Consider the following 27839-nt stretch of genomic DNA (forward strand, 5'->3'; position numbering starts at 1 on the left):
TCCTGATACCTTAAAGCATTGGCCCATTTTTCTTTTATTAGTTTTAAGTGTTTGATTCTCTCATATGCTGAAAAATTGGCATCTGATCTCTTTCTGTGTTTAGGTATCCAATTTTCTCAGCAACATTTGTTGAAGGGACTTTTAAAATTCAATATGTTTTTAATATCTGGTAACTGATCAAAACCCAACATCATATATATTCAGATTCTATATTGTGTTCCATTAATCTGTGCATGTTGTTATTCCAGGGTTATCCTAATTAGATACCACAGAATAACAATATAAGGAAAGACCAGAGATTCTGATTTTGTGGTCAGATTGTGTGTGTGTGTGTGTGTGTGTGTGTGTGTGTATACAAACATACATTGGAACACATACCTGTATGTGCGCATTTAGTTCAGTGGAGGGTGCTCAGTGTCTTTCCCTATCATTCTCCACCTTACTCCTTTGAGACAGGGTCTCTCATTGAACCTGGAAGGAGACTGATGACCAGCAAGCCCCATATTTTAGCATTCTATTAATTTCTCCAGAATTTCATAATTTTATTATAGAAATCCCTTATTTGATTAATATTACCCCCAGGAATTTTTGTAGCTATTGCTATTGTTGGTGGGATTGTTTTTTTGATTTCTGTTTCAAAATGTGTTTCCAAACAAAGTGTGGTTTTAGTATATTAAAAATATATTCATTTATGTAGGTTAATTGGTGAAGTTCACTGAATTTATCCGTTATTTCCTGCAAACTGAAATCATCTGACTTCCTCCTTTACTGTTTTGGTGACTTTAATTTATTTCTCTTACTTAATTGCCTGGCTAAGACTTCCACTACTGCATTAAATAAATATGGTAAAATATGAACACCCTTGTTAGAGGAAAACACTTTCTTTTTTATTTTAATTTTTTAATTCATTTTATATACCAACCACAATACCCCTTCCCTGTCCTCCTCCTGCTCCTCCCTCTCTTCCTCCCACCCCACCCCCCAAAAACTCCTCAGAAAAGGTAAGGTCTCCCATGAGAAGTCAATAAAGCCTGGCAAGACCAAGCCCCTCCCTCTGCTTCAAGGCAAAGCTTGGCTTCCCACCATAGGGAATAGGCTCCAAAAGCCAGTTCATGCACCAGGGATAGATTCTGGTCCTACTGCCAGAGGCCCCACAAACAGATCAAGCCACACAACTGCCAACAACACACAGAGGGACTAGTCTGGTCCCATTCAGGCTCCCCAGCTATTGGCCCAGAGTCCATGAGCTCAGGTCAGCTGTCTCTGTGGGTTTCCCTATCATGATCTTGACCTCCCCACCCCTGCTCATGTATCAGAGGAAACACTTTTAACCTTCCCCCATTTGAGATGATGCTGGCTGTAGGCTTATAATAGTCTTTAATATGTTGAGTAAATTCTTACCATACTTTATTTTTTAAGATTTTTTTATATAATGAAGATATTTTGAATTTTACCAAATGAATTTTTCATCTCATCATCAAAAAATGCTATATTTTTGAACGTTAAAAACTTAATAACTTTGTCAAATAAGTAAATGGAGCAGGCTTTCCTCTATAAATACTTTAATGGTAAAGAAGACAGAGACTACACATTACATTATGTTGACCCATTTACTTTTGAACTAAGACACCAGGGACTTGCTTTTCATTGTTTGTATAACATTAGTAAAAAGGACTGTAACATGAATTAATAAAAGATCCAAAGGCTGATATTGGGGTTCAAACTTAAAGCTTAAAGTAGTTGGCCACTAGCTTCTTACTCTCTACCTCATGCTGAATGGACTGATCCTGTCTTCACAAGCTCTCACCAGGCCTCAGACTATAACCTCTCCTCATTGTAGCTGGAGAATGAATGCTTCCTACTGAATACTTAAGACCCTGATTCTATCTTTTATATCCCTCTACTGCTGGGATTAAAGGCATGTGATCTGTTATTCTTTTAGACTGATTCAATCTTGTGTATCCCTGGGTGGCCTTGAACTCAGAGAGATCTGTCTACCTCTTAATCTTGAGTCCTAGGATTAAAGGTATGTACCACCACCTCCTAGCTTCTGGCTGCTGTGATTACAGGCGTTTGCCTGGCTTCTATGGCTTGTGGCTGACTTTTCTTTTTGAATCCTCAGGGAAGCTTTAATAAATCATAAACAATGTATCACCACAAAGGACCGTTTAGTTAAAAAAAAATCAAAGTGGCTTAAAATATTTATGAAAATTATTTTGTTCATACAAACTCACGGAAAAGTTCTAGGATACCCATAATGTATAGATCAACCCTGCTAGAAAGATCTGACTTGGAGTGAGGCAGTGCTTCTCACTATGCCTGAGGCAAATTCATTGGCTTTCTTCTTGCAAAGCTGAACTTTAAGCAGAATGTGTATTCTGTGATTGCAAGTTTAGAAATTCATATTATAGACAGATAAATTGCTTCACATTATAGTTTAAGGTCATTTATTGTAAGTCTGTTCAAAACTAGAGTGAAATGAGTCAGAAAGCTTTGAAATCTTGAAAGCATTTAACTTTCCAGTAATATGATGACAATGATGATGATGATGACGATGATGACTCTTGGTGTTGTTATTTTAGAAAACCTACTGGTTTGGAGAGCCAGTCTTAAGCAAGGAAGAGAGCCAAGTCACTGATTTGCCCCCAAGTGAGTTTGTTGAGCCTGAACCTGTTGGCTTAGCAGTTGGCATCCGGATTCAAAATTTGTACAAGGTACTTATTCAACAGCTTTCTGTGTCTTGACAGGGTGGAGAGTCAGTCTACTATGGAGATTAAATGTTTGTCATGGCCCCAACTCCACAGCTATGCTAATTAAGATTCCTATAGTAAGATAAAATTTTAAGTGTATCCAAGAAAATCATAAGTCCAATTGTTGCCTGGCCATGGTGGTACAGGTTTGTTTTCCCAGCTCTTGGGACGGTGAGGCAGAGAAATTGTGAGATTAACTCTCTTGGGTTACATAATGAAAGTCTGTCTCTAAACAAGATCTCTGTGTTATTTCTCTCCTTCTTCAGAATTGGATCTACTTTCATGTAGCTAATAATGGTATCCTCCATGGTCCTCCATGGTGAAGTTAAGATGCAACATTTATTAGATATTTGGAAATTATACCCTGATTTGATTTTGCAAGGCTGATGCACTGTTTTTCTGCCAGAATATTTGGCAAATGTGTGTTGTTAGGCTTTTATGCATTTCTGGATCTGGAAGGGTGTACTTTTTGCAGGAAACTTATACCTAACATTCCCTTGTCTCCCAAGGAACTATTCCAATTTATTTTGAATGTTTAATTTCATAATTTGTGGCAATTGACTCCCTTTCATAGTTTCTGGTTTAAGGGCCAATGGAGGACTGACTGGTCATGTGGCTCCTTTCCTGCCAATGAATTGCCCCTACATTCTGCTTTGATTATATTAGCCCAGTTATCAAACAGCCTTTTCATTGGTTTTCTTTGGGTATTTACTAACATCAACCATTTTCTTAATATGGCAGTGCTAGATAGCTGGGAAACCAGCATTGAACTGACTCAGACCTCCTGAACATGAGTCTCAGTTAGAAGGCCTGGGCAGTCTAAGGGACCTCTGACAGTGGAACCAGGATGCATCCCTGGTGCATGAAAGGACTTTGGGAGCTCATTCCCCATGAAGGGATACTCCCCTAACCCAGAGGCAGGAGGGACAGCCTAGTCCCTACTCCAAATGACTTGACAGATTTTGTTGATCCCTCACTGTGGAGTGGGGGGTCGGGGGAAGGGGATTAGCGGGTGTGGAAGGGAGCAGGAACTGGGATCGATATATAAAATAAGAAAAAATAAAAAAATATGATATGAATGAAAAAATATGGCAGTGCTATATCAAAGGAAGTATGTTGTGCCCTTTTTCTATTGTCTCTCCTCTCTTTAGCTTTATTTTCCTGTAGAATTGCCCTGGCATGTTCCTCTATTGTTACAGTGGTTCATTCAGAATTGCCCCAACATACAGCTAGCTAGCTCTGTTGTTACAATAGTTCATTCCCCCACCCTCCCAGATCTCTTCCCAAGCTTGCATACAGAATATCATGAGTGCTCAGTGGACCCAAAAATACTGTAGCACTGATTATTTACTCAGGAAATTCAACAAGTGACTTCTGATAATTCACATTTTTCTTAGATTATTGGTACTAGGGCTACAGAAATGAATGCATCAGATTTTTTTTTTTTTTGAGATAGTGTTTCTCTGTAGGTTTGGAGACTGTCCTGGAACTCTCTTTGAAGACCAGGCTGGCCTCTGCCTCATGAGTGCTGGGATTAAAGGCATGTGCCACCACTGCCTAGCCAGATAAAATTCCTCTGTTAATTATACTGCTGTAAAACCAGGAAGGGCTAGATTATTTACAACACCCAAGAATGATAAGCCTCCTATCTTTTCCTCCTTGAAGCCATTTGCTAATTCTAACCATGGACTGAACACCCCTGCCACAAAAAGTGAACTCTACTAGAGTAATGAGAGGCATGTAAAATCTTTTTTTGTGGGGGAGTGAGGGGATCATGGGTGACTACACAACAGATTGGAAGCTTGAAGGATCTAGACAGATGGCCAGTCATTTAGTGATCTATATGGCTGTGTGTGGGATGCTGAGAAACTAGACCTATAGTTCTAAAAGGAAGCATGGCATCTCTATACTTAGGATATTCCAAAAACAAAGTTGATTTTGGAGCTTGAAAATAAAGCAGACTAAAGAAATCATTCCAAACCCTAGGACAAAAGAAACTCTCTCCAAATATTTCTAGACTGAAGAAATGTAGCCTTTCAAGACAGTCCATAAAAAAGCAAGAGGACCAGGCCTGAGTAGAAATGAAGGAGAAGTGAGCAGACCTAAAATCCATCTCTGCTCTGTTGAGTCCCAGATTAGGTGGAAGTGATGTCTCTTTGCTGTGCATTTGATCATTTGAAGGGGTTACTCTATGATGGAAGATAAAAGATACTATGTGGTAATGTTTTTCTCATAACAAAATGTATTGAACAATTGAAAACATGTTAGACATGTGAAGAAGCATGACATAGTGACCATTAACAAACAGTATATGTATACAGTAGTAGAGCTTCATTTGGAACATGATACAGATGTTAGCACTAGTAGGCACAGATTTAAAAATAATGATTAGTATATTAAAGAAAATAATTTTTGAAAGAACAAAAATAGGAAGAGTATGAACATAAAATCAGACTAGTCAGTAAGTATATAAACAACTGAAGACCATGATTTATTTATATGACCCAATAAATATGCTGTACTCAACAAATGCAGATAGAAAGTACATGTGGAGTGCTTTAAAAAAAAGATGTCATAAGCCTATCATAATGCACATTCCACCATAAATTGAAATCAGAATGTTTTTCTCACCAGAGTGGGAAAAAGAGCAAAAGATAATGCAATTCTTATTGCCCTTGTTTGCTTCCCAGAACTTCAAAGTAAGATCCTTTTGCTGAAGATATTTTGGACACAGGACTTGGAGAAATTAAGTTGTAATGGACTTGAAAGCTTCCTCTCTCAGGACTAGCTCTCATGCTATCAGACACTGTTGTCTAAAAAGAAAAGCAATAATTAGTCCTACCCAGCTTGCATGAGTAGTCCTGCCCAATTTAAAGCCTATGAGCCACAGGGTAGCCAACCCCATCGATATAACTGCAGTGAACCCTTATAACTTATACACGATGCCAGGGAACATTGTGGAAAAGCGGGAGGGAAAACTGTGAGAGCCAGAGGAACAGAATTCCTGCTGTGAGATAGTATCTTGTAGACATGATGGGGAAATTTCACCTTGGAATATCAATAATATTGGAGGTAGGGAAAGAAGGAGATGACTAAGGAGGGAGAGAGAAAGAAAGGGAGAATATGAATGTACTTAAGTGTGTCTTCAGCAACAACAAAGAGGTCAGGTTGTAGTTTTTTAGATAGGAGTTTAAGGAACTTGGTTCAGGGTAGGAGCTAATGTCTAGGTGTTTAGCAAGTGTACACGTCTCAGTGTTTGGTGAAAAACTTAAATGACACTATTAGTGCCTGGTATTGCTGAAGGTCTGGACCAGCTTCAAACCTGTAGCAGAAAATGTGCAGTTAGCCGTGTTACAGAGCAGTCAAGGCAGTCTGCATTTTCAAGTTAGTATGGAGAATGAAAGCAGAAATTGTGGGGCATGCAGTTAACTGTAAAACTGCAAATGAATCGAAACCCCCTGAATTATACACTTTAAGTGGGCTTACTGCACAATGTGTGAATAACTTCCCAGTATGGTTATTAAAATGAATTTACAAATTGAACTTATAACCACATTTGGGTTTTTATTTTGTTTTAGATACTTAGATACCGCTTAACACAGGAAAATGTCAGTTCACAAATTCAGGAAAAAATTTATATATAGGCAACCAAAGAGATTTAAGTTCAGTGAGCATTATATGTTCGTTCACTGTAGTAACAAATGGTTGACATGCAATTTGCCATCATATCCAAAGTACTATTTCTTTTAGGCATAGGTAGAGAAATGTGTCTAGCTAATCTTTGTGATCCCTTTTGCAACTTCCTGCCCATTGTTAGATATAGTTTACATGATGTGTACTTCCTGTGTTGCCCAGCTGATAATACTGCCTTTCTTCCTATATTTGCAGGGATGTTGTTCTAGGCTCTCTATTTGTTCATTGAGGCATACTTTGGCTAATGTTTAATAAAATGATAAATCATTCATATGTATATATGCATATGTGTTTTCCTGTTCTCCTGTTACATTTTTTCTGATATGGGAGAAGGTGCCATTTATGGCTTCTACATAGCTACAATCAGAACATATTCTACAATGCACGCTACACAAGTGCACTCAATAATTTCTTGTTGAATAAACAAATGAGTTGATTAGCACTGATTAGTGACTAAGAGATTTTTGTGTATGAAGTAGAGGGAGATGTCTGAGGTTTGTCAGCTCCAAATTAGGTAGATTGTTTTGTAGCTCATGCAGATAAGATCATAGGTGACAGCATTCTTTTTAGGTATTACAAGTAGAGTCTGAAGTGTCTAGAAGCTGGTGAAATGAACAGAATTTTCAGCAGATCATTCTGAGACAGGAGAGAAAGACTGACTGGGCCTTACTGGGACTGACTAACTGGGACTGACTGACTGGTCCTGGTTGACTGTGACTGACTGTGCCTAACTGGGCCTGACTGACTGAGGTTGACTGGGACTGACTGACTGGGCCTGACTGACTGGGCCTGCTGGCTGAGTCTGACTGACTGGGCCTGCTAACTGGGCCTGACTGCTGGGCCTGCTGACTGAGCCTGACTGACTGGGCCTGACTGCTGGGCCTGCTGACTGGGCCTGACTGACTGGGCCTGACTGACTGGGCCTGCTAACTGGGCCTGACTGCTGGGCCTGACTGGGCCCAACTGACTGGACCTGACTAACTGGGGTTAGCTGGGGTTTTTATTAGCTTTGGAGGTTGCATCAGAGCAACAACATGAGATTGCTCAGGGGGCATCTGTAGCCTGCCCTGAAACAGTCCCTGTGCACTGCTTGTAAGCATTGTTTAGTTTCCAAAATTTAATCTCTCTTAGATTTTTTTTTCCTCCAGCCTTGAGATTAATGACATTTTTCTCCAATTCTGAATAATTACCGAGTCCTTGTTTACAGGTAGCAGTAATCAAATTAGTCCTTGTTTTTCCTTTTATAGCAATTCACCTTAAAAAATAATACCCTGATGGCAGTAAAAAACTTGTCTTTGAACTTGTACGAGGGACAGATAACCGTTCTTTTAGGACATAACGGGGCAGGAAAGACGACCACCTTGTCCATTCTAACAGGTGTGTATCCAGGGTCACACTGGGGGCAAGCTCTGTGGACCAAGTGTCAATTGTAAGGTTTCTGCCAACATCCCTGAAGCTAATATCATTGTAATATAATTAGTTAATTCCCTCAGTTCTTAAAGTACAAATCATTTCATACGTTAAATTAGGCTCAGATACTTTAAGCCTACCTTTCTTTTGAGTGTGTTATTCTGAATAATCATTCAAGTCCCCACTTTTGAAAGTTTGTGTTCAGTTTTTTATTGGTTCCCCCCTACTTTGTTTTATATTCAATTATTCTCTTCACATCATAGGAAACCATTATAATTTTCTTGTTGTGCATTACTCTCACTGTGAATGCATACTATGAATATATAGTAATTTGTTGAGAATATTTCAAACACAGGAGTAAATTAAAACTTTTAAAATCAAATATCCCTACATGTATAACCTATAGTCTACCATTCTTACATTTTTACGGTACTTTTTACATATCTCTCAACCCATTTAAAATATTTCAGTTAATTTTAGACATTAAATATTCTTTTCATTATGTAATTTAGACATTTTTTGTTAAAATATTTTGTAATGTTTAAATTTTGTTTATTTGCAATTTTTGACATATATATATGTGTGTGTGTGTGTATGTATGTATGTATACGCACGCACACATCTGTGTAGCCCAACTACCTCTTAAGATGGGGAACTTACCCAGAAAATTTTGCCATAGCATACATGTAGACATCAAAGGACAACCCTCCCCATGCGGCTGGTGTTTGGACTTAGGCTGTCAGGTATGGCAACAAGTGCCTACATTCACTGGACCATCCCATCAGCCTAAGAATTCTTCTTTTAATTCATTTCAACCAGTACATTTCATATGATCTAATAAATTGGTTTATTCTTTTAATATAGATTATTAACTGCATGGTATTGGGATAGAAACCCAAAGAGAATGGGTAGGCCCAAAATCCTTACCTCCAGGGATTGTATATTTGATGGTGATGCTGATAAGTAGACAGGAGTTTTATAATGTGGCTTGAGAATAGATCTCAAAGGGAAGGTTCTACCGTGGCAGTCTTGAATAATTCCTGCTTAGGGAGGTAGATAAGTGGGAATGATATCTAAGTCTTGGAAAAGATTGAAAAAAAAAAAAAACAGAGTGATGTGTATTATCAGGACATATAGGACCAGGGAGCAAGAGAATTGAGGTTGTCATGTGGCCAGAGAAGAGAAAATGAGTGTGGAAAGGAATGGCCGAAAGAACATGACAGTATCAGGTGAGGTCTCAGGACAGGGCTGAGATCTCTAGGGCATGCCAGTGGGTAGGTCTTCTGAGACATTGAGTGATCCAGATTAAAAGTTGTGGAATTTCCATTTCCCTTGAACCTCAGTTTTAAAAACTCTTAACGCAATTCTTTCTGAACTAGTATCACATGACTGTAAAGGAATCACTGCTATGGTTGACAGCAATGTAGTATCTCCTACCATTCACTGAATGTACCTGTATCTTTGTCTTGGGGCACATTCCATGTGTTACATGTGCCTGGCACTTGTCCACAAATGCACGTCCCTGTCCTAGAACCTGTGACTGTTGCTTTATAAGGCATAGATTCTCCAATGACCTTAAGCACAATGGATTAACTAGTGCCTTGTAAGGGCAAGACATCAGAAGAGGATGCACGAAAGAGAGCCGGCAATGCCACAGTGGAGGCAGAAGAGGGGCTGGCACTACACAAGCCAGGTAATGCCACCTGCTACTACAGCATGATTAAACAAAGGGTCCAGTGTTGTGGGATATTAGTTTAAGACATGTCACATTCTTTTATACTGTGGAACATTTGTTTAGTGGTGCAAAGACATGTTGCATTTTTTTTATGTTGCATTCTTTTATGTTTATGTTGTTTAACTCGATAAAGCTGTGTTATGTTGCCTGTCTAAAACACCATATTTGTCTAATAAAAAGCTGAATTGCCAATAGCTAGGCAGGAGAGAGAAAGAAGCAGGGCTGCCTGGCAGAGATAATAAATAGAAAAGAAGGATTGAGAGAAGGAGAGGAGGATGCCAGGAGTCATCAACACAGCCAAACAGCCATACAGCCAGCCATGGAGTATGAAGTAGAGAAAGGTATATAGAATAGATAGGTAAAAAGCTCAGAGACAAACAGTAGATGATATAATTTAAGAAAAGCAGGCAAGAAACAAGCCAAGCTAAGACCAGATATTCCTAAAGTAAGAATAAGTCTTCATGTATTTATTTGGGAGCTGGGTGGCAGGCCCCCAAAGAGAAACAAACAAACAAACAAATAACAACAAAAACAGACCAGTTTTCCTCTTCAGCTTTTATTGGAGTCATGCTTTCCTACAGATCTTTAATTTGGACCAAGGCCATTGATTTTAGGCTTCTATCCTAAAATAAGTCTGTTTTTAGCCACCAAGTCTGTGACAATTTGTTACCTCAGGCATTGGAAGCTAATACACTTGTTACTTCTGGACACAAGAGGCCTCACCCTCCCTTGGGAGTGGATGGCCATGGGATGGGGTTGGTTCAGTGGGAGGCATGGAAGGATAGGAAGGAGAGGAAACTGGAATTGATATGTAAAATAAGATTGTTTCTAATTTAAATAAAATTTATATTAAAAATAAAAAATAGAAACAGAGGGAGCACTCTAAAACTGACTCTATGAAACAAGTATTACTGTAATACCTGAATCAGGTAAAGACATAACAGCAACAAAAGAGAAAGCCATAAGCCAATATCCCTGATTAACATAGAATTTAAAATACTTGCAAACCAAAACCAGACATACATCAAAAATATTGTCCAGCATGACCAAGTTGACTTTATCCTTGGGTAGTTCAACATATGCAAGTCAATAAACATAACAAACCACATAAATGGACTTAAAGACCAAAACCACATAATCATCTCAATAGATGCATGTGGGGAATAGTAAAGTATGACTTTTCTTTAACTCTGTGAAGCTGTGATCCTTTGCCTATCTAAAATACCTGATGATGTAATAAAGAGCTGAACAGCCAATATCAAGGTGGAAGCAAGGATAGGCAGGGCGGGCAGGCAGAGAGTATAAATAGAAGAAATGAGGAAGAGGGAGCAAGGAGAGAACAAAGAGAGGGGGACGAGAGGGGCTAGCCATCCAGCCGGCCACAGAGTAAGAGTGAAAGTAAGATATACAGAAATAAAAAAAGGAAAAAAGCCCAAAGACAAAAGGGAGATAGAATAATTTAAGATAAGAAAAGCTGGCTAGAAACAAGCCAAGCTAAGGTTGGACGTTCATAATAAACCTCCATGTGTAATTTATTTGGGAGCTGGGTGGTGGGCCCCCCTAAAAAAGCAAAAGGAGCAAACATTTCACACAACAGATGCAGAATAATCTTTCAACAAAATCTAATATATCTTCATGATAAAAGTCCTGGGGAGTGTAGGAATAGTGGGAACACACCTCAATACAATAAAAGCTGTAGATAAGAAATCTACAGCCAACTTCATCCCAAGTAGAGAAAAAATAAAAAAAAAAAAAAAATCCCACTAAAATCAGGACCAAGGTAGGACTTTGAATTATCCTAACTTCTTCAATATTGTGCTCAAAGCACTTGCTGGAGATAAAAGGAAAGAGAAGTAAATTAGACATGAAAATATAAAAACAGGAGTCAAACTGTCTCTATTTACAGATGATATTATACATAAGATATTCCAAAATTCTACCAGAAAAATTCTGAAAAGCAATCAACAATGTCAGTAACATGGAAGGATACAGAATCAATACATACAACTATGTCCCAACAAAGAGTAAGAGATCATGGACAAATTCCCATTTACAATGCATTTTAAAAAGATAAAGTATCTATGAATAAACCTAACCAAGCAGGTGAAGGACTTCTACTTTGAAAACCTTAAACCTATGAAGAAAGAAATAAAGATACTAGAAAATGGAAAGACATCATAGACTCATGGATCAATAGAATTAATATTTGTGAAGACAGCAATTCTACCAAAACCATTCTCAGATTCAGTGTAATCTCAATTAAAATCTCCATCTCATTCTTCAAAGAAATGGAAAAATTACCCTAAAGTTTACATGGAACCACAAAAGATTCTGGATAACAAAAACAATCCTGACCAAAAAGAACAATGCTGGAGGGATTTACACTCTGCACTTGAAAATATATTACAGATTCATAGGAATAAAGACAGTATGGTACTGGCACAAAAGCAGGCATATGCTTTTGTGAACATATGTGAAAAAATTTGAAAGTGAACAAAGTTGAAGATCCAAACATGAGCACAAGTAGTTACAGCCATCAGATAGTTAAACAAGTTGCCAAAACATATGCTAGACAAAAGAAAGCATCTTCAGTGAATGGTACCTAGAAAACTGGATATCCACATGTAGAAGACTGTAATTAGATCAATATCTATCACCAAACATAAAACACTAACTCCAAATGGGTCAACAACCATAATGTGAAACCTGAGACAGGTAGAAGAAAACAGGCAGTACCCTATATGATGTAGGTCTAGGGAAGGACTTTGTAAATAGGACTCCATTTGCCCCAGAATTACAGGCAACATTTGATTAGTGGGACATCATAAAACTAAAATGATTCTGTATGTAAAAGGAAGAAAATCAGGTAAAAACGAAGCCCATAGAATGGGAGAGAATCTTTTCCGGCTAAACAACTGAAAGAAGATTGGTATCTAGGATATATAAAGAACTCACTGTGGGTGGGATTGCAAATTGCTTCAGCCACTATGGAAATGAGTGCAGAGAATTCTCAAAAAGCTAGACACAAATGTACTATCTATCCCAATTATTTAACTCCTTGGCATATGCTCAAAGGACTCAATATCTCACTTCAAAGATACTTGCTCAGTCACATTTATTGTTGGTCTAATCACAATAGCTAGGAAATGGAAACAACCTAAATGTCCTTCAACTCATGGATAATGAAAATATGGTACTCAACTGTAAAAATAAACAAAACAAACTAAAATGAACTTTGCAGGTAAATGAACTAGAAATAATTATATGAATGAGGTAACAGACCCAGAGAGGCAAATGTGGAATGTTGTCTCATCTGTGGCTCCTAGCCCCAAAACTTCAGGTGTGGGAAAATAACCTGTAGTAATTGCAGGTACCAGCAAAAAGGTACTATGGGGCTGGCAACAGAGAGGAGAATATCAGAGTACAAATGATTTGAAGGGAGAAATGAAAATGGAAGTAACAAGGAAATCAGTACAGAAAGAGAGAGAGTGTGTAAATTAACAATGAGGATGTCTAAAAACAACCCCACAAAGACTCATATTATTTCTTTTTTTCTTTATCATATCCATTTGTTTTTTTCTTATTTTACATATCGATCCCAGTTCCCCCTCCCTCCCTCCTTCCCTCCCTCCCTCTCTTCTTTCCTCCCATGCCCCCCCAACCACCCTCCCATCCCACCCCCCAATCCACAGGGAGGTTGATGCCTTCCAGGAGGGATCAACAAAATCTGTCAAGTCATTTAGAGTAGGGACTAGGCCCCCACTTCTGCCTCTAGTTTAGGGGAGTATCCCTCCATGGGGAATGTGCTCCCAAAGTCCTTTCATGCACCAGAGATACATCCTGGTTCAACTGTCAGAGGTCCCTTAGACTGCCCAGGCCTTCTAACTGAGACCCATGTTCAGGGGGGGGGTCCGAGTCAGTCCAATGCTGGTTTCTCATCTATCAGTCTGGGGGTCCAGTAGCTCCCCCCCTGTTCAGGTCAGCTGTCTCTGTGGGTTTCTGTAGCCTGGTCTTGTCCCCATTTTCTTATCACTCCACCCTCTCTGCATCTGGATTCCAGTTCACTCATATATGGATTTTAGACATAGAGCAAAGGATTGCCGGCCTATAATTCACACCACCAGAGAAACTAGGATACAAGGAGGAACCTAAGAGATTCCTACAAGGTCACTCTTTACAAGATCTCCTGAGCATATTGGGAGTGGCGGGGCAGTGAGTGGAGAGGGAGCTAGGAAAAAGAGAAGGGGTGGAGAGGAGAACATGTGGGGGCTAGGGAGATTGAGTCAGGGGAGGAATAGACGAGAGCAAAACAAAAACAAAAACAAAAAAATAAACCCACAGATACTATATTAGAGGGAGCCATTATAGGTTTGAAGAGAAAACTGACTATAGAGAAATGTCCAGAGACCTACAAGTATGACCCCAACTAATAATCTGAGCAACACTAGAAAGGCTACCTTAAATGTCCTTTCCTGATAATGAGATTGATGACTAACTTATCTACAATCATAGAGCCTCATCTAGTAGCTGAGGGAAACAGAATCAGACACCCACAGCTAAACACTGACATTATTTTGGTTTACCTAAAATTATATATAATACATATAAGTCTGTTTGTATACATATATAGTTTAAGTGAAAATTTCCCACCTAGGCTGACAGTGCTCCCCACAAGAGCCATAGACTGTATAACAAACTGCAATACCAAACATGAGAAGGTCCTTTTCAAGTTGTTCGCTGGGCAAATCTAAGAGACTTCCCAAACATTATAGTCTAATGCTGTTGCCATTAGTTTTCATCCTAGGATTTGATGGTAAATCTCTATTCCTGATGACACCATACTCTTCAGACACAGGATTCTGAGGATCTGGGCTGGATTTCCCCTGGAAGCATCCTCCTTGAGGACCAGCTTTCATAGTAACAGAAGGTGCCATGCAACCTCCCAAAGGGGGAAACAGTCAAATAGTCTTGTCCAGCTCTGACACTTATGCACAACAATGACCAACATGGCAAGATAACACAAAGGGTGCAGTAGTGGCACATATGCCTTGGCAGCAACCAACAGCTCACTAATTAGGCACACGGCCTGCTCAACAAGAGGGAAATCGTGCCTGGTACTGGAACCTGGTCAACTACCCAGGGCTAGTGAGGTCATGAATCTTGGAGGAGAGTCTACAACCACAGCTTTACCAAACCATCACAATTCCTAACTGTGTTCTAAATTTTTAACCTTATAACCACAGATACTTGTAGACCTCTGCCCTTATCAAAGAAACTTCAATAAATAGAGACCATTCCAGAAAATTACAACTGACCAAAATCCAGAAAACAATTAAGTGTGTGGTGCCTACTTCAGCCACTACATGTATAACACAGCCCTACACCTAAAGCTCCGGTAACATCGAGGAAGAGGGTGTGGAAATATTTTAAGAGCCAGAAGGTTAGGAAGTCTAATGTGAGATTGTGTCTCCTAGAAATGTCATGGAGGCTATATCCATGAAATCTCAATGACATGGCTGCCTAAAGAAGACCCAAACAAGAAGATACCACTTGACATCCTAACATGGAAAGGGAAATCTCACAGGGTCCCAACACACAAAGAACTACAGGCAACTAAGGGGTGTCAAGAGGGGGAGAAATAGTCTTCCCCAGGGAAGTTCCTCCTAATTGGCTATAGATTATCTGCAATCGTATATTTACATGAAATATTATATGGACTGAGAAGGTCGTAGTTTCATATCTTAGAATACATATATAACTTCTTATCAACAATTAAAAAATTGAGAGTAAAGGGAAATAAATGGGATGGGTTGGTGGGAGGAAAGGGAAAGGGGAAATGCTATAATTACATTTTAATTGCAAAACTAAACTATTTTCAAGGAAGAAATACAATTAAACAAAAAGGAAAAGTCATTTCTTTTTCCATCATCACTATATCATGAGCATTGATACCAGGTGTCTCTGTGGAAGGCATTGATGATTTGTATGGTCCATAGACTCTGCATGCTAGGCTCTAGTGAGAAGCATGCTTTTGTGTCCTTGCTGCACCTAAGCCCAGCCATGTCTTTGCTTAATTCTAGGTTTGTATCTTCCTACCAGAGGAAAGGTCTTTATTAGTGGATATGACATCTCATCTGACATGATTCAAGTTAGGAAAAGCTTGGGCTTGTGTCCCCAGGATGACCTGTTGTTCCCAATGCTGACAGTGTTAGAGCACCTGTATTTCTACTATGTGGTGAGCACTTGCTTTCTGCATTCTTCATATCCTCCAGGCAGTGTGAACAAGGACCTGAAGCTTTACCTTCATCAAAAGTTTGTGCCGGAGGCACCAAAAAAGGGCGAGCATAAGTAGATAGCTTTGTTAAATCCCTAATGTAAGAATTTTCTAAGCACATGGTTTAAAACACTGCGTAAACTTTGGTTCCTCCTTTTAGATAAAAGGAATATCTTCGAGAAAAAGATCTAGAGAAATTCATGGGATGCTCACTTCTTTTGGCCTGCTAGATAAAAGTGATGCACTGTCAAAGGATCTTAGCGGAGGAATGAAGCGCAAACTCTCAATCATTATAGCTCTTATAGGGGATACTAAGGTAAATAACAGTTAAAATGTATCCTTGTGGAGATGGCAAGATGGTTCCATGATAAAGTACCTGCAGGGTATATTGAGACCTGCATTCAGATCCCCAGCACCCAGGTAAAAGTACCAGACATGGTTGTAGGTGTTTATAAACTTAACCTGAAGATGGTATAGAGATAGGCAGACCCCCAGAGCTTGCTCTCCAACCAGTCCAGTTCATCGATGAATTCTGGGTTCAATTTGAGATCCTGCCTCAAAAGATAAGATTGAGAAAGACATAGGACATCAGTCTCTGGCATCTGCATATGTATGCACACATAGTAAGAAATAAAATATAAAATATGTCTTTACTCCTCCATATGCAAACACAAAAGTTGGCACAAATTCAATTCTCCAAAATTGTAAAGAGGGGGCTTCTCATTATTAATGCAGCTGACACATGTGGTCATAGGTGTGACAGTTAATGATTTATCAGTTTTTGTCCTAGAATGGGCTTGACTATGTCTCCCATGTTCAGTAGGCAAGCATAAAGTGAATAGAGCCATGATTACTTATTCTTGTCCCTAGGTGGTGATACTTGATGAGCCAACATCTGGCATGGATCCGGTCTCAAGGAGGACCACCTGGGACCTTCTGCAGCAATATAAAGAGAACCGTACCATCCTGCTGACCACACACCACATGGATGAAGCTGATGTGCTGGGTGACCGTATTGCCATCATGGTCACGGGGACACTGAAGTGCTGTGGCTCTCCATTTTTCCTGAAGAAATTATATGGTCTCTCTATTTGATTCTTTGGATATTGGTGCTGCAATAATACTCTTTTAGCTAGGCATGGTGACATGTGCCTATAACTGTACTGCTTGGTATGCTGAGGAAGTAGGAATGAAAAGTTGCAAGCTCTATATAGTGAGACCTTGTCTCAGAAAACATTTCAACATCATTTTCATTCTTTTTTGTCTTCTCTATACAGAACTTTCTATATTCTATTGCATAAGATACAAAGTGTTTTGTTCCTCATTTTTGGTTGTAGTTAGACATAACCTATCCATTTTTTTTCATTCTGATCCAATAAGTGTATTCTGACTTGAAAGATGCTCCTTATTAAATCAGTGAACATAATCATCATATTTATTTGTTACACATAGTTGATGATAACTGATAATTTGTCATAGGGACACAGATCTAATATATTGATCAGTGGATGCTTATAGGGAAAGAAGTCAATGACCACACTGATACTGGCATTCTTTTCTCATTTAAACATTGCTATCAAATCCCTACTGTTGAGTTAAATTCTTTCTAGTTTAGTTTTACAAACTATTCCTCAAATGTAGCAGCTTATCAATCAGAACTTATTGGGCAAGACATAAATGAAAAGTAAGATAAAATAACCTTGACTTTAGTGAATATACAGTCTGTTTGGTTATTAAGACTAAGTTATTTCCAGGTCTAGTAATACAGGCCTGTAATCTAGCAATTTAAGAGGCAGAGGCAGGAGAATTGTGATTTGAAGGACTGCCTGGTTTGCAGAATGAATTCCAATCATGCTTTGGCAACTTAGGGGAAATATTGTCTCCAAAAGTATAGAGGGCTTGTGGAGATGATTCAGTAGAAGCATGAAGATCTGAGTTAGGATCTCCAGTGATAGAAAAAGCAGGGCATGGTGGTTTGCACCTGTAACTGCAGTGATGGGAGGGTAGAGACAAGAGGATCCCAGTGGTACCTTTCTAGCCAAACTGGGGACCTCTAGGTTCAATGAGAGGCCCTCTTTCAAAAACAAATAAATAAATAAAAATATCGAGACCCAACTGAGGAAGACATCTGCAACATCTCCAAGTGTGAACATACAAACACCCCAACCCTCTACACAGACACCCAACTCCACACACCCCACAAATAATTAAGTACAATTTAAAAGACAAAAAGAGTGTTAGAGATATAGCTTGTCAAAGCATAAGACCCTATACTTGATCCTCAGCACTACAAAACAAAACATGCAACAAAAAGTAAAAAGAGTAGAAAGCTTGCCTAGTATACATAAGACCTATATTAACCCTTCGTGCTGCAAAAACAAAGACTAATATATAAAATGTGAATTAATACAAATCATTTGTTATAGATTTAGAATAATCGGTCTCAGACTAGTAAGAAATATGAGTTTGTAAGAAAATGGAAGCTACAAACTTAGAAGACACAGATCAAAGAGTGTAGGTAATGATGACTTCGTTACAGTATTTGAATTTATTCAACTCACATTTACCATTTCTTCCATGGGTGAGTTGTTAGATCTCACTGTCCATACACATTATTTAATATTACCTGCAGAACTCTCCCTTCTTATGAGTAAGAAAGCTGGGGCTCATATTTCAGTAATGAGAAATGGTGCATCTAACACCAAAGCCAGTGTTTTTCTGTACATGATGGTAACTCATCACCTTCCAGGGAGATAGACCATCATCTCTTCTTTTCCCTCCCCTAAAGAGGGTTTTAGTAGTAAACTTTCTGACTGTCAGAGGTAGGTAAGTAATATTGTTAAATGCCTTTGCACTTTTTTTTTCAGTAAACAGAAACTGACATCCCCTACAGTATGTCAACTGGGCACACACAGTTAGTGCCTGAATATATTGTCTATTGATTGGGTTTTTATTTAAAAAGAAGCTTAAATGGGTAACGAGGACTGGGAACATGCTTGGTGAATGAAGTATCATGAAAGTGTCATGACTGAGTTTGGGTCCCATGTAATGCCTAAATACAGGGTGGGGATGCTGGCCTGCCTGTAATCCCAGCTCCAGGGAGACCAAGACTTAGAATCCCCAGAGCAAGATGGCTAGCTAGAACACCAGGTCTTTGAGTTTTGGGATCAAGTAAGAGACCCTGCTTCAATGTGCATGGAGGCTATTACCCAAGGAGGTTACCCAGTGTCAATCTCTGTCCCCTAGCCACACACATGAACATACACAAATACAAACACGTACACAAGTGCTTGCACACAAAAGAGCACACATATATTCATGCGCACACTATATACATATAAAAAAAAGAGCAAAGGAAAAGTAGGGTTTAAAGACAGTGAATAAATACATAATAAAAGTATGAAGGCAAAAAATGGTTTCCCCATGTGCAACAACATAAAGGTTAGTCTGAATCAGAAAGGACTTTTTTTTATTAATGGAAAATTAAGTTTGAAAACCATGTTGAAAATGGAAGGGAATTGCAAACAATAATGGCAGCTTTCATCCAATGTCTATCAGTACATCAGAGAATTCAGAAGCTCTAGCAGAGGATGCAGCAGCAATCTATCTTAGGGAGCTAAATATTATAACCACAAGGCAAGGCCCTGGGGTCTATGCCCAGAATCACACACACACACACACACACACACACACACACACACACACACACACACACACAAAGATAATTTTGACAGACTGATTTTAAAACTTTTGACAGACTAGGATCATATTAGAATGAAGCAATCAGGACAAAGTTTTTAAAACCTAGTCATTATATTGAGATAAACCTAGAGAGAATTCCATCAGCATATGGTATGCTAGCATCCCATATGCATTGACTTGTATTCACCAAGAGTAAAACTTGTGTGTTAGAATCTGGATCTTCCTGGTTAGAGTAGTGCTGGAGTCTCACTTTCTTTAGGCAAATCTGGGGGTGTCAGAAGCACATTGCATTTTGTTTTATGATGATATAAATTTACAATGTGGTAATTCAGTGGTCGTCTAGTTTCTCTATATGAAAAGGGGATTTTTAAAAGTTTCCAGTGTGAGGGAAAAGGAAAACTGAATGATCCTCTGTCAAATCTGAAGAAAAATTAAACAGATTTTTTTTTGTTTATCATTGTGTAGGCAGACTAAACAGAGTATGGCTCTTGACATCAATGACTAAGTTTCTTGGCATGTTGGGGCTCAGTTTTCTTCTTCATATATATATATATATATATATATATATATATACACACACACACACACAATCTTATTTTACATATCAATCTCCCCATTCCCTCTCTCTCCCATCTCCTATGCAACCCACCAACCCACCAATCCCCCACCATGAGGTCTTCCATGGGGGATCATTAAAGTCTGTCACATCATTTGGGGGAGGTCCTAGGCCTTCCTCTGTGTATCTGGGCTGAAATAGTATTCCTCCATGGAGAATGGCCTCCCAAAGTCTATTTGTGCACTAGCGATAAATATTGGTTCCACCGTTAGAAATCCCAGAGACTGCTCAGGCCTCCTAACTGGCATCCATATTCAGAGACTTGTTTCAGTTTTGTAGCTCTATGACTGGGGTCCATGTGCTCTTACTAGGTCAGGTCAGCTGTTTCTGTAGGTTTCTCCAGAACAGTCTTGACTGCTTTGCTCATCTCCTCTCCCTCTCAACAACTGGATTCCAGGAATCTGGCTCAGTGCTTAGCTGTAGGTGTCGGCTGCTTCTATCAGTTATTGGATGAAGACTCTAGAATGGCAATCAAGGTAGTCATCAATCTTGTTATAGGAAGGGCCTTTGATTGGCCTCTTCACTACTGCCTAAATTCTGAATTGGAGTCATCTTTGTGGATCTCTGAACATTTCCCTAGTGCCCGATTTCTCTTTAAACTTATACTGGCTCCCTGTATTAAGGTATCTTTTTTCTTGCTCCCCTGTATTCCTCCCCTGATTCAGTCTTTCTGATCCCTCTTGTTCTCCTACCAGCCTCCTCCTCTCCCCTTCTCTTTTTCCTACCTCTCTCCACTTTCCACCCCCACCCCATGCTCCCAATCTGCTCAGCAGTTCTTGTTCCTTTCTCCTTCTTTTGGGGACCATTTATTTCTCTCTTAGGCTCTTCCTTGTTTCGTAGTTTCTCTGGTTGTGTGGATTGTAGGCTGTGTGTTTCTTCCAGTTCCATTCATTTGCCTGTGACTTTCAAGATTTCATTGTTTGTTTGTTTGTTTGTTTCCACTGAGTAATACTTCATTGTGCAAATGTGCCACATTTTCTCCATCCATTCTTTGGTTAAGGAGAATCTTAACCACCAGAACATTGCTTCCACGTTCTGACTATAACAAACAACGCTGCTATGAACATAGTTGAACATATGTCCTTGTTGTATGAATGTGTGTCCTTTGGGTATATGACCAAGAATGGAACTGCTGGATCTTGAAGTAGACTGATTCTCATTTTCCTGAGGAACCACTATACTGATTTTCAAAATGGTTGTACAAATTTGCACACCCACTAGCAGTGAAGGAGTGTGCCCCTTTCTCCACATCCTCTCCAGCATAAACTGTCATTGGTGTTTTTTTTTTTTTTTTTTTTTTTTTTTTTTAATTTTAGCCATTCTGGCTGGTGTAAGATGGTATCTCAGCATTGTTTTGATTTGCATTTCCATGATGGTTAAGGGTGTTGAGTATCTTCTTATGTGTCTTTCAGCCATTTTGGATTCCTCTATTGAGAATTCTCTAGTTAGTTTTGTAACCAGAACATCCGAGCGAACTGCTGCCTGCCATTTACAGAAGTCAATGCTCAAAGACACAGCTCAAATCTTTTAAACCTTGTTTTATTCAGAGAATGATAGTGTTCCTACTTCAAATGATTTGACAGATTTAGATAACCCCTCCTGGATGGCATCACCCTACATGTGGGGTGGGGGGGGAGATGGGAGGAGAGGGTGGTCAGGGTACATGTGAGGGGGGAGAGAGGGAAAGAGGGAGGGAAGAAGGGAGGGAGGGAGAATTGGGATTGATATGTTAAAAAGAGAAAAGAAATGCCTTGTTTGTGCAACTAACGGACCTGAATTGGAGATTAAGCATGCTTTAGCAAAATAATATTCAGTGGCTTCATTTGACCTTCTAAATGGAAATTTTCAGGTGTGGGATATCACCTAGTCATGGTGAAGACTCCTGAATGTGATGTTGAAAAAGTCTCCCAGCTGATTAGGAATCACATACCAACTGCTGAGATGGAGATGGATGTTGCAGCCGAATTGTCATTTATCCTGCCAAAGGAGTACACACACAGGTAAAGACCCACAAATGATACACAGTGGCCATTGGGTCACCAGAAGCCACCATGACCTTTCCAGGCTTCCTCAGGTTTGGCAAATAGATCCTTGCCACTTGCCTCTTGAGATACACTAGTAAGAGTGTTCTAATATTTCACTAATTTTACAGAAGGATGGATGTCACAAAAGTAGCATCCATAAGATCTTCATGTCTAAGCATTGAACCCTGGGGTTAACTAATGATAAGACAGGTCACTATATTGATACATTTTTTTTTCTTGATGAATAGAGACAAGTGAATTTATTTTGTTCTATAAGAGGGATTTTAATGTTTTCTCTTGATTTTAGTATAATATATATATATGTATATATACACATATATAATGTATAAAGTACATGCAATACTTTGATAAATGCTTATGTTACAGAATGATCAAATAATAAATACATTGCAGAAAAGACATTAAAAAGTATATAATACATCAGATTTATTGCCACCATTCTGTGCTAGGGATCAATGAAGCTTACTGATTGGATTTAACTAGGTGTTTACAATTTTGATCAACAGCCACATCCCCACCTCCACCCCTGCAAGGCTCTGTTACCTCCATTGTGCTTTCTACTTCTGTGAGTTCAGAGTTTTAGAATCCCTTTATACATGAAATCATGTGCTATTGGCCTTTCTGTGACTGTGTTTTAAACTGAAGATACTGTCTTGTAGATATATGTGTGTGAGTAGCCACTGTCCTGGCACATCCTCAGTATTTTTGTGGGGCACTGTTAGCATCAACTGTCAACTGTGTGGGTTTGCTGCAATGCTCCCTTCTCTGTCACATTGCTCAGTGTCTGCCTGGTGATTGCAGCTCTCTATTAGATTTTGAAGTTTTGAATAATTTTTCTATGTCTGTGAGAAAATTCACAAATTAATAATAATAATAAAAATGATGCTTGTAATTTTTGTGTTTTTTCAGAATTTTCCCAATTTTCAGTTTGCTGTTTAGTATGTGTGTGTGTGTGTGTGTGTGTGTGTGTGTGTGTATCCTTTATTACTTAGCATTGTATTTTATTTTGAAGTCACTTATTATGTAAAAACTGGAAAAATGTTGATAACACACACACACACACACACACACACACACACACTCACACAGACCATAACAGAGGTTGTTAATTACATGAATGAGTAAATTGAATTAAAGAGTTTAAAAATTCCTCATATCTCTCCACAGAAAGAACCAGTTCTAATTGCTGGATTTCTAGAATAACCCTGATGGCACACTGTGCATTTGTTAGCATGTACATGTGTCCACTTGTTACCATCTTGGAAAACACATTAGAATAATATATAAACTTTGCCCTTGCCTCTGATCTTGAGAAAAAGGAGTTTGCATTCAACTTCAATTCAAAATAATAAGTAACTTCAGCCAAAGGTTTCCATGATGGATTTTGTGTTTCGTGGCCATACTAGTCCTTAGAGAGAGTGGGAGTGCTCAAGAATGGAGGATTTCCTGGAGTAAGTGGGTTTTAAAGAATGAGGTTCTAAGACATTTCAGAGCACCTAGTCTTGTGCCACCATGTGCTCAAGATTGCTCAAGACTTCCCTGGTTTGGGGATGAGTAGTTTCCATACAGTTTTAACTTCTAGGATTTTGTTTTCATTTTCTGCTTTGGGTGTCTTCTACTTATTAATTTATAAATATTTGTCCTGTTTGCTTTAGTGTTTCACAGAAACCATAGCATGTGTAAGTGAATTAAATCTTGACTAGCAGGGAAAGCAGAAAGTCAGTATGTACAGAAAGTTAAGGTGTATTTGTTTAATCAGAAACCAGGAAGCAGTTTGCTATAGCAACTTGGTGCAGCTTCCTTCTGGTGCTGTGCATTCATGGTTTGTCAGGAACATGGAAATCACAAACAGCAGGAGCATTCCAGTGAAGCATTAACTGCACTCTTTACACAGCGGAGGGAAATCTGCCCAGAACAGACATATGTGTGTGTGTGTGTGTGTGTGTGTGTGTGTGTGTGTGTGTGTGCTTATGTTTGTACAAATACTGTCTCTGTTATCTTTTAGGTTTGCAGAACTTTTCACAGTCCTAGAAGAAAGACAAGGAGAGCTGGGAATCATTGGCTTTGGTGTCTCCATGACTACCATTGATGAGGTTTTCTTCAAGTGAGTATCCGTGCCCTGCCCCTATGTCAGGTGACATCATCTGCTCACTTATCACATAGAAATGATAAACTAAAAGGACATATTCATTTGCTTTGTAAAGTAATCCATACATTTATTTGGTCTCAAAATTTTAGCAAAACAAATATATTATTAGACTTCTATAGAATTAGAAATATAAAAATAAAGCTGCAATTATCAATATAATTTTGTAAAATGTAGAACATTTAATAACTATCTTACCCTAGAAACAAGGAATACATTGTTTTGGAACTTTGCTCATGTTTAGTTTATTCTGTGCTTCTGAGCTGGGGCTGTAGATTGGTGGCCAAGTGCTATTTGCATACGCAAAGCCTTGTATTCAATCTAAAGTACCAGAAATTTTGGGATGCTGGGGATTAAACCTCCAGGCCTCAGGAATACTGGGAAATTGACCATTGAGATGCAATGTTTCCCCACACTTACACCCAAAGCATGTTTCCCATCATTAATGTTAGCGTTATGTATAACACTCATTAAAAAATGTCTTTACAGAGGGCAGGAGTTAGGGAAATACTATTGTAGTTAAAAGTTATTTCTTGATACACACACACACACATATGTATACACACACATATATATGTACGTATACATACATACATACATACATACACACATACACTAACAAGTGTGTGTGGTCTGTGTTTGTAGGGTCAGCAATCCTCCAGACTTGAAGGTGAATACTGAGACTATCCATTCAGCTTCCACAGTGAGTCAGAGCACAAGTGAAGAGAACCAGAATGTGAGTGTGCCCAGAAATTTCGATAGACCAGATTATCCAAAAGAACACTTTGATTCTTCATTCAATACTGGGGTAAGCTCCTTCACCAAGAATATAAAATAATTCTGGTATGTTTGGAAGGAATAACAAATTACATTTCACTTTGTTAGCTTAATTCAGAAGATTTGTGGGGCTCTTAGAGCAAGCCCATCAACACAGGGAAAAATTTATAAAGAAATCCACTTAACTGTCTAGCTCAGTTGTGAAATAGTGAAGGTAGAAACAGGTTTGTTTTCATTGTTTTATTACACATATTTACACATTATGTGTTGGTGCACATGTGTACATGTGGAGTCAGTTTGCTCCTTCCTCCGTGTGGGTTCTGAGGATGGAACTCAGGTCCCCAGGTTTTGCAGTGTGCACCTTTAGCCACTAAGCCATCTTGCCAGCCCAGATTTCCTTTCACAGTTGATATTCCTTATAGGGGTTACCTTAGTTTTCATAACTGTTAGTCCACTCAGAGTTGGAGAAGAGTGCTGGTACAAATGATGACAAACACCACTCTTACACACAGACAATATTTCTCTCTAGGTGTTTCGGAGGCACAGAACCCCCGTTAGCATGGGGCTGTTGTGTCATTGTCTAATGTATGTTTTATTGCTTTTCTGATGTATCTTTCTTAAAAAATTTTGCAAGTGTGTATAGCAGAGAATCTTAGACCATGGATATGTTTCTTAGAAACACTCCTTACATGTTTCACATGGGACTTGGGAACTTGTGAAATAGGGTATTGGATACAATGAGTGTCTAGAATTTTGAGTTAAAATTGTAATTCTCTGTTCTCATTTACTGGATGGTTCTTTGGTCAAGCTGAGTTAATGTGGATGAGGCTATTCCAGGGAGTGGAATATAGGAAATGTTCACTGTGCAATATCTGACATGGGATGCCACACTGTGCCATCTCCTCTCTCTGCTTTTCTTTCTCCCATCCCACACAGAGATAAACCGTGGGCATTTCTAGTGCTCTCCTGTTTATCCTCAGCTTTTGAGGGTGAGGTCAGAGCTTCCAGGTCAGTCTAGAGAACCTGATCCCTGGGTTAAAACACTCTTTGTTTTCTCAATCTAGAAATATATGTAAGAACTAATCTCCTAAAAGCAGAAGTCACCTTCTTCCTGTCAGGACCATGATGGAAGAGAAAGTTTCCCCCTCCACATTTTGCCTTATTTCTTGGCAAAGAAAGCACCAGTGTGATTCTTTTATTTAGAACATATTGACTGATTAGGGGTATTTTCTGACTCTGAATTATGGGATGTTTATGTGTTGGGGAGAGTACAATAATTGTATTTTAAAATTTCAATATGCTTAATATGTTTTCTTTTGATTATTAAACAGCTTTATTTTAAAAAGTATGCATTTAAAGCAAAGTAACTGAAAAACAAACCCATACTCAACTACAGATTGCCTCCAAAGTTTGAAAAATAGACAAAATTGTATGTTTATGTATATTTTCAAATTAACCATGGGGGTTGCTTTGAATTTAGAGGTTAAATGGAAATATACTGGGTACATTGCAATCTTAAACAAAATCCTTCTGTTTTCTGGTGCTCTGCAATCCTGTAAACCAGAGATTAAAATTTGTCCATAGAAACTTGATATAAAATGTAGTGTTGAAAGATGGTGTTTAATGTAAGAGAATGGGCCTGGTGTTCGGCAAAAAGGGACTATGAACACACTGATGACTCCCCTCTGGGGACTTTCACAATAATCAAGTTAGGTGCCAAGTTGTAATGCCCTCAGAGAATATAGAGTACCTCGTCTACCAGCTGCACTCTTCCTTCTGCACATCTGTCATCCCACAACTGAAGACATGTATGCTAATGACCTGTGATCACTGTAACACTGCCTTCTCTCTCTTGTAGTGGGCTCTTTATACCCAGCAGTTCAGAGCCATGCTAATCAAAAGGGCAATGTTCTCTTGGCGCAACTGGAAACTGCTGTTGTTGCAGTTGCTGGCACTTCTGGGTCTCATGTATCTTCTGACAGAAGGCATAAGCTTCCGAACACCTGAAATTCTTGCCAGGGTGATGGACTTGGAGCAGTATGGTGAGACCATTGTGCCTTTCTCAATTTCTGGAGATCCTGATTTGACCCAGATTCTCACCAAAAATCTTGAGATCATGTTAAAGGCTAAAAAACAAAAACTTCATGAAGTGCAAGGTAAGTGCATTGCAAACAAAGAGTGCCAGTAGATGAAGACCTGCTTATTTAATTTGAAAGGACAGTCTCACCTGGAATGTTTAGCTATTTGTTCCTCTCCTCCCCTCTCCTCCCCTCCCCTCCCCTCCCCTTCCCTTCCCTGCTCTCCCATCTCATCTCTTTCCATCCATTGTTTTGTAATCAATTTCACAAAGCCAGCCAGTCATAGACAAGAATCAACCTTCAAGGCCATTGATATTATTGTTATTATTATTAGTGATTGAGGTACTCTGAGATAGGAAGGGTCATCTACCATAAGAAAGAGCAAAGGAGATTTTTAGGGAAATTAAGACATTTAGAAGCAGTCACATTTCAAGAAACTGGGGAAGGGAGTCTTCAAAGAAGATTTTAAGCCTGCACTCTTCTAACTCTTTAGGTTATTTCTCTGTATACACACAGTCCATAAAACCTGAGAGAGCAGCTATTTCTCTTCAAAAGATCCAAGTTCCTTAATATGTAAATTAAATATTGACAGATTGAAGGAGAAAATAAATGA

The 27839-nt window shown here is 38.9% G+C and overlaps 1 protein-coding gene across 1 annotated transcript in view; it reads left to right on the forward strand.

Moving 5' to 3' along the window:
• LOC127228264 (phospholipid-transporting ATPase ABCA3) overlaps positions 1-27839 on the forward strand; it is a 103122-nt gene that overhangs the window by 27367 nt on the left and 47916 nt on the right. Inside the window, exons 11-19 of the mRNA XM_051192826.1 lie at positions 2583-2714; positions 7691-7820; positions 15669-15823; positions 16023-16178; positions 16733-16943; positions 22030-22180; positions 24231-24329; positions 25017-25179; positions 27007-27304. Coding sequence (XP_051048783.1) covers positions 2583-2714; positions 7691-7820; positions 15669-15823; positions 16023-16178; positions 16733-16943; positions 22030-22180; positions 24231-24329; positions 25017-25179; positions 27007-27304 — 1495 coding nt within the window. The remainder of the gene's footprint in view (positions 1-2582; positions 2715-7690; positions 7821-15668; positions 15824-16022; positions 16179-16732; positions 16944-22029; positions 22181-24230; positions 24330-25016; positions 25180-27006; positions 27305-27839) is intronic.

The sequence above is a fragment of the Phodopus roborovskii genome, unplaced genomic scaffold, assembly GCF_943737965.1.
Source record: "Phodopus roborovskii unplaced genomic scaffold, PHOROB, whole genome shotgun sequence".
Lineage (NCBI taxonomy): Eukaryota > Metazoa > Chordata > Mammalia > Rodentia > Cricetidae > Phodopus > Phodopus roborovskii.